The sequence below is a fragment of the Brassica oleracea genome, chromosome C3 (assembly GCF_000695525.1).
Source record: "Brassica oleracea var. oleracea cultivar TO1000 chromosome C3, BOL, whole genome shotgun sequence".
NCBI classification, from domain to species: domain Eukaryota; kingdom Viridiplantae; phylum Streptophyta; class Magnoliopsida; order Brassicales; family Brassicaceae; genus Brassica; species Brassica oleracea.
Window position 1 is genome coordinate 62,106,571 of NC_027750.1, and position 7,232 is coordinate 62,113,802.

Genomic DNA, 7,232 nt, shown 5'->3' on the forward strand with positions numbered 1-7,232 from the left:
ATTTATTCCAAAAAATAAAAGAAGAAATGTTGTTCATAGAATAGTATATTCATATACATGCATCTATTATCTGCAATTTGATTTTACAAAAAAGTTGTATGTCTTTTTTTTTTCTTTTTTGAACATCAAAAAAGTTGTATGTCGTTCTTTATATTGTTGAAAAATGTATTGATCTTTAAATTGAAGGCCTTTTACAAAAAAATATATATATCATCTAAATTGAACTTTGCTAAATTGGTTGGTTCTTCTACCGGTACTATTATTATTTTAAATTTTCTTAACTAAGCCAACAATTAGTCAAGAATTTTATACATTATGCTCAACTTTGGTAAAAAAAAAAGGAGAGAAGAGAATGTTTAAATGGTTGATGGAGTTAGTTGTATACTTTTGGGCATTAAGATGAGAATAATTTGCTCCTTCAAAAAGTTTACAGGACTTTGTAATCTTACACATCAGATAAAGTGGGAAAATCTGGTTAAGTCAAACCAGTGCGTTAGTCCGGTTCATTTCTCTTTATACAAGTTGCTTTAGTGTTAATTACGTGCACGTGAACACAAGGAAGAAAAGAAACAGTCAACATAGTTGCCCGCCTAACGTTTTAACACCTTTGAAGCCATTTTAAGCAAAAGGTTTGAATATATAGCTCTCACAAATATAGTAGAAGTTATCGAAAAGCTAACCAAAGAAAGAAAGTTGCAGAGAGTTATGGCTAAAATCGATGATTTTGCGCCATTTCCAGTTAAAGATCAGCTTCCAGGAGTTGAATATTGTGTATCCAGCTCTCCAAATTGGCGTATGTCTGTTAAATTTCATTTAGTATTTAGTTACTTGTACGTTATTTTCTTAAAGAGATTCAGCACCATGTCTTAGTTTGGAATGCATATGATTGATAGTTCTCGTGGAAAAATAGATCAATAACTCTTTCTATATTAGCCGCCAAGTTAGGTTTAATGTCTAACCGAATGAATTCATTTGTGTATTAATGGTGATAAATGGTTACACAACTTGTTTATTTGTGTTTATATGATTGATGATGCAGCTGAAGGAATAGTTCAAGGGTTTCAACATTACATTGTAATGCTAGGAACTACTGTAATAATACCTTCCATACTCGTTCCTCTCATGGGTGGTGGTGATGTAAGCATTAACATCAATCTCAACTCCTAATTATGACGCACTGTTTTTTCTTAAACGGATAAAAATTGAGATTATGACGTCATTATCAGGTGCAGAAAGCGGAAGTGATAAACACAGTCCTGTTCGTGTCGGGAATAAACACGTTACTACAGAGTTTATTCGGGAGTAGACTTCCTGTCGTAATCGGAGCTTCTTATGCTTACGTCATCCCTGCTCTATACATCACTTTCTCTTACCGATTCACTTACTATCTTCATCCTCACGTGGTTAAATGACAACCCACTTCTTCTTTTTCTTTGAAAACATTTGAGAGTTTAGTCCTGAAAATAAATGTTATTGATACAGAGATTTGAGGAGACAATGAGAGCAATTCAAGGAGCTCTCATCATTGCTGCTATATTTCACATGGTCATGGGTTTCTTTGGCTTGTGGAGAATCTTGGTCAGGTCAGGAAGAAGGACAAAGAACTCGTGTTGTACAATTACTTGTGCGACAAGTAACATAAAAACACTAATGTTTTGCTTCTTTTTTTTTTGGTAGGTTTCTTACCCCTCTCTCAGCTGCTCCTCTCGTGATTCTCACCGGAATTGGCCTCGTCGTGCTTGCGTTTCCTCAGGTAAATTATTCAAGATTAACTCCATAAAACATCAATTAGGTTTAGGTTGTTGTGTGTTTTGCGTGGGGCTTAAGAATAGTCTTTTATGTTGCAGCTTGCGAGATGTGTAGAGATTGGACTCCCAGCGTTGATCATACTCATAATCTTATCTCAGGTTGAAGTTAATTTTGTAATATTTTATACAAGCCCATTAGTTCTGAATCTCTGACAATGATTGTGTGTATGTTGTTGCGTGTGCTACAATCTTCAAGTATCTTCCCCACTTGTTCAAGTGTAAGAGATCGATATGCGAGCAGTTCGCTGTTCTGTTCACGGTAGCGATCGTATGGGCTTACGCAGAGATTCTAACAGCAGCTGGAGCTTACAATAAAAGACCTGACAGTACACAGCTCAGTTGTCGAACAGACCGGTCCGGTCTCATTAGTGCTTCCCCATGGTCTGCTCATCTTTCATTTAGATTTCCTCTGTTTCCCGATCAAAACAGAGGATTTGTCTGAAGATTTCTTCCTTCTTTCGCAGGGTGAAAATTCCATATCCGTTGCAGTGGGGACGCCCAAGCTTTCATGCAAGCGATGCATTCGCAATGATAGCTGCTTCCTACGTGGCTATTGTCGAGGTTTTGATCAACATCCCAGCTCACATTCTTGGTTTACAAACGGATGATCTTGCTGAAAGATTAGGGTCTTTATGTTTGATCTTTGTTAGACGACAGGTTCACTCATTGCTGCTTCAAGATTTGGTAGTGCGACCCGTATACCTCCCTCGGTGCTTAGCCGTGGCATCGGATGGCAGGGCGTAGGCGTTTTGCTGAATGGATTGTTTGGAACTGCAACCGGTTCAACAGCTTTGGTGTAATGAAATCAAATCTCTTTAATATAGAACGTTCTCAGGTGCCGGATCTTAAACTTTGTTGTTTTTTGTTTGTTCTTGTAGTGAAAATACAGGGCTGCTTGGACTAACAAAGGTTGGGAGCAGAAGAGTGGTTCAGATATCTGCTGGTTTCATGATCTTCTTCTCCATTTTTGGTAATACTCCAAGCATGTGAAATTACTTGGAAACAATTTTAATTGCTAGGCAGTAATTATATACTTTATAGGAGATTAATGATTAGGCGGACGCGATTTTAGAAAAAAAATCGGTTAAGAAAAATCGTTTTCTTTAGATATGATTTGCCGCCTACACCGATTTTTAGAACATTAGTCTTAACCATTACTAAACTTGTGAAAAAATACAGGCAAGTTTGGGGCTGTTCTTGCGTCGATACCATTACCAATATTCGCAGCCTTGTACTGTGTTCTATTCGCCTATGTTGGTATGTATATCTCAAGAACTAGACTCTTTCTACTCATTTTAGCTTTTTGTATAAATGTGATTGAGATCAGGCAGAGGACCTTGTGAACAGCTTCTGCAGGACTTGGCCTGCTTCAGTTCTGCAACTTAAACAGCTTCAGGACTAAGTTTATCCTCGGCTTTTCAATCTTCATCGGTCTCTCTGTCGCACAGTACTTCACAGAATATCTGTTTATCTCTGGTCGTGGACCCGTTCACACACGCACTTCTGCGGTAAGTGTATTACATCATCACTTTATGTTTGTTTGTCTTGTGTGTACTGATTCGTTTGTCATGGACGCAGTTCAATGTGATAATGCAAGTGATATTCTCTTCGGCTGCAACCGTTGGGATAATGGCAGCCTTCTTGTTGGACTGTACTCATAGCTACGGACACCCCTCGGTGAGGAGAGACAGTGGAAGACATTGGTGGGAGAAGTTCAGAGTCTACTACACTGATACTCGAACTGAAGAGTTCTACGCATTGCCTTATAACCTCAATCGATTCTTCCCTTCTTTCTAAAAATCTGAGACTCAGTTTCTTCAGCATCTAGAGAGATATATATATGTATGTACCACAAAAACAAGATTCCAACTAGAAAATTATGTTTCTAAATAATCTTGTTTTTCTTGTTACCAACACTTTTGCATGAGTTTGCTTAGAGATTGTAACAGCTACATATTCCAGAGTGACTAGGCAAATTGAGATTCAAACTCTTTTCTTTTCTGGTGAGTAAACTGATCATCTTAGTCCGGCTGGAGATGTTGGACTGCCTCCTCCAGGTCTTCCCATGGCTCTCTGGGCCAGAGATCCATCGTAATCCTAAACAAACGTATTTTTCGATTTTAACATGAAAGCCAACATAAAGACAACTTGGTTTAGGTTGATACAAAGTATAATTTGAAACATACCCGCTTCTCGAAGGAACTATCCTGCGAGTCAGCTATCTTGTCTGCGATACCATAGTCAATGGCTGCCTGTGCTTGGAGATATTTAGGTCGCTTGATGTCCTCGTTGATCTGCTCTTTGGTTTTACCTGTTCCCTTAGCTAACAGCTCAATGTAATACTCAGTATTTGCATCAAGCTCCTTGGCCTGTCAGGGGAGGAATATTCATTAACAGTACAAGTGAAGAAAATTTCAAGGGATTACATAAGAGAGTACAAGAATGAGAGGGCCACCTTAATCCACATGTCAATGGCAGCTCCACTTGATCTGTTTACTTTTGGCAGATACAATTTTGCTGCACCATAAAACATCGGAACTTAGAAGCTTCCACAAGAGGTACTAATAAGCATGTCATGATCTAATGCAAGTTTAAGGCTTCAAATGGTAACATGCGGAACAACCACTAAAGTGCGGTTTCTAAAAGTAACAAAAACGTAAATGTAAAGACTTTTTTTAATATTAGCTGCGGTGCGGTTTTGTCCGTTAGCATTTGAAGTCTAAAAGTAGATATATTTTGAGAGGAGAGAAGCATACTTGATGAATGTGGCTGAACTGCACGATAACCCTTTTTACCGAGAGAAAGAAGCATTGCTGCTTGACCAAAGGCCATGCCACAGTTGATAGTGTATACATCTGATTTGCAATACTTTTAACCCACACAAAAAAGAATAGAAAAGTGAATTGATTACTGTAATCATCACAATGAATATAAATGCACAGATTATTTTAGTGAGATGACTTACAGAAATGGTGTCAGCTATGGCATAAGCCTCTGTTTCTGACCCAACAGTCTCCATCTTCTCATTCTACATGGCATTTAGCAAAATAAAATAAGCAGATTGTCCAGATAATTCCATCAAAAGACTTAATTGAACTGACCTGAGTCCCGGGTGAGTTTATGTATAGGTAGATGGGCTTTGCTGGGTTGTCATAGTCTAACCACATAAACTGAGCAACGAGTAACTCAGTAACTGCAGGTACGATCTGCGAGTGAATCGAAGCAAGATCAATGCCTGAGCAGAGAGGAAACATAGTAACAGCAAGTTAATATCGACACATGGAGAAGTCTTAACTGGCATGCCAAGGTAGCATATGCGAGCATCCAAAAGCAAAGAAGGCAAATCCGGAGGAGCAGTTCTTGGTCTTGCAGATCCTCCGCCGCCGCCTCCACCTCTGTACATTTGGACACTCATGCTGTATCTCCTAGGATCTGCTGCATTCATACCAGACATACTCCACGTTCCTCCGTTGTCCAAATAATTTCTTCTGGACGAGATGCTTTCCTATTAACAACGAAGAAGCATGCCAAAAAAGACAAAGACTCATATATTTGAGAAGAAACTTTGTAACTGTAAAATGGAATATGATAAGATGGATTAAAAGAGAATATTAACCTCTGTAACTTTCTCCGCTTGCCTGCGGACAGGGCTGTCCTCTGTCATGAACATATCCATTTGAGCTGGATTAAGACCGTAGAAATACTGTGGTACATTCTTGAAGTTCTGCATCACTTTAAAAAAAAGGCAAGGAACATAGAATGTCAGATCAAGTTGAAAGCAAATGTTGACGAATTGAAATCTCAACAAAGAGTTGCAGCAATCAAACTAATATTTTAAGATTCCATATTACACAGACAACATGACATATAAAGGGCAAAAGGCTTTCACTACTTGTTGAAACTGCTGGAGCCAAAGACATAATCTTTAGCACTAAGGTACTTCGTGTAAGCTAAAGAATCAGAGGAAAATAGAGAACCTTTGTGACCCAATTAATCACCAAAGACAACCTAAACGGATAAGGTTAGGTTGAGACCTCATAACAAATCTATACGAAGGAAAAAAAAAAAGTAAAAGCACAAAGCTGAGGGAGAAGTAGAAAACCTCCATCTTTGAGATTGTCTCCACGAAATTGTTTGGGGATGTGGTCAAAGCTCATATCTTTAGCAGAAGCGAAGCAGTTCGATCTTCTTGTGCGTCGAGGAACAGTAGAGCAAGGCATGTTCGAGGAGAAGAGCTTAGATCCCGACATGAAGGGTGATTTGGGAAGCACGAACTTGGAACATACAGATTCATGGTTGAGCTGTGGAGCAAGAGGAGAGACCATCATCGAAGTCGCCATATTTGATCCGATGAAGAAAAAGAAGATGATGATTGGAACGAAGGGTGTGTTTAGTTTGGGGATGTTTGAGGTGAAACTAGGGATTGCTTGTCGTTTTTGCTGTCGTCAGATGAAGATGATGCAAGTAAGCACAGTCAAATCTCTACCAAACCAGAATCGGTTTGGTCTTGGTACCGGTACAGATCAATCAGTGTCTTTAACCGGCTCCGTCTCGATAAATTTCTGCCCGGTTTCATATCTATTTTTATTAATCAGGGGTTTTGCTTAAGAAATTACTTTTCTTATATGATATTAATAACTTTGACCAAAAAAAATGATATTAATAACAATTAAGATTTGATTCCTTAAATATCTAGACAATCTGGTTACCTAATTAACAACCTAGTTTCTTTTATTATACATAGTATATTAAATAATATATTATTAGATAAATTATTAATTAAACAAAAATTATTTTTTTGTTTGTTTTATTATTAGTTGGAATTTATTTTTCTCAAATGTCTTTTCTATATCTCTGGGTGGATATTTGATTTTTCTAACAATTTAACTTTATTAATAACTAGATACGGATCCGCGCTATGCCGCGGATATTGTTATATCTACTTTTTACAGAAAAAATAGTGGTAATATATATTTATATAATATTTTTATGTTATTTATTTGTAAATATTACGTTTTAAAGATATATTGAATTGTGGTGTTGTTACAAAATATTTTGTACATGGTGTTTTTTTTGTGTGCATAAATTTTAAATGTTGTACATGGTGTTTTTTCTTATAATGTTAGATTTTTCGTTTGTAATTTAATATTTTGATATAAAAATGTGATTGTCAATTTATGTTCTTTAAAATATTTGTATATGTTATTTAAAATATATTATTAACATATTTGGCGCAAATATTTTTTGGACTTACTTTTAAGAATATAAGTTTGGACAAAAAATTATGATATAGTTTAATATGTTTTTAAAATATATGGACAATTTAAATTAACTGAGATTATATTATATAATTTTAATATATGTTTTATGGGTATTATTTTTTTTCTTATATATATATATATATATATATATATATATATATAT

The 7,232-nt window shown here is 36.5% G+C and overlaps 2 protein-coding genes across 2 annotated transcripts; one reads left to right on the forward strand and one right to left on the reverse strand.

Moving 5' to 3' along the window:
* Positions 1-669: 669 nt before the first annotated feature.
* Positions 670-3,805, forward strand: LOC106336173 (nucleobase-ascorbate transporter 4). The gene is made up of 13 exons (XM_013774920.1): positions 670-793; positions 1,040-1,137; positions 1,227-1,403; positions 1,483-1,583; positions 1,678-1,753; positions 1,848-1,907; positions 2,005-2,189; positions 2,273-2,369; positions 2,459-2,604; positions 2,687-2,778; positions 2,988-3,065; positions 3,156-3,316; positions 3,387-3,805. The coding sequence occupies exons 1-13, from the start codon at positions 706-708 to the stop codon at positions 3,603-3,605; spliced, it is 1,578 nt and encodes a 525-aa protein (XP_013630374.1). The 5' UTR covers positions 670-705; the 3' UTR covers positions 3,606-3,805.
* Positions 3,654-6,175, reverse strand: LOC106336174 (ATP-dependent Clp protease proteolytic subunit-related protein 1, chloroplastic). Its single transcript, XM_013774921.1, has 9 exons — positions 5,911-6,175; positions 5,425-5,540; positions 5,104-5,313; positions 4,910-5,014; positions 4,774-4,836; positions 4,565-4,676; positions 4,264-4,325; positions 3,995-4,177; positions 3,654-3,905 (listed from the first exon to the last, which is right to left on the reverse strand). Exons 1-9 carry the CDS (start codon positions 6,146-6,148, stop codon positions 3,825-3,827), a joined length of 1,170 nt encoding a protein of 389 aa, XP_013630375.1. The 5' UTR covers positions 6,149-6,175; the 3' UTR covers positions 3,654-3,824.
* Between the last annotated feature and the right edge of the window lie 1,057 nt (positions 6,176-7,232).

Bases quoted from the DNA above. Each gene is read 5' to 3' on its own strand.
- LOC106336174 (XM_013774921.1), bottom strand. From the start codon at position 6,148: ATGGCGACTTCGATGATGGTCTCTCCTCTTGCTCCACAGCTCAACCAT. The intron at 5,541-5,910 runs GTTTTCTACTTC...TTTTTTTTAAAG, and splicing joins AGACAATCTCAAAGATGGAG to TGATGCAGAACTTCAAGAAT. The intron at 5,015-5,103 runs GTTAAGACTTCT...ATTCACTCGCAG, and splicing joins TATGCTACCTTGGCATGCCA to ATCGTACCTGCAGTTACTGA.
- LOC106336173 (XM_013774920.1), top strand. From the start codon at position 706: ATGGCTAAAATCGATGATTTTGCGCCATTTCCAGTTAAAGATCAGCTT. The intron at 1,404-1,482 runs GTTAAATGACAA...TTATTGATACAG, and splicing joins ACTATCTTCATCCTCACGTG to AGATTTGAGGAGACAATGAG. The intron at 1,754-1,847 runs GTAAATTATTCA...TTTATGTTGCAG, and splicing joins TCGTGCTTGCGTTTCCTCAG to CTTGCGAGATGTGTAGAGAT.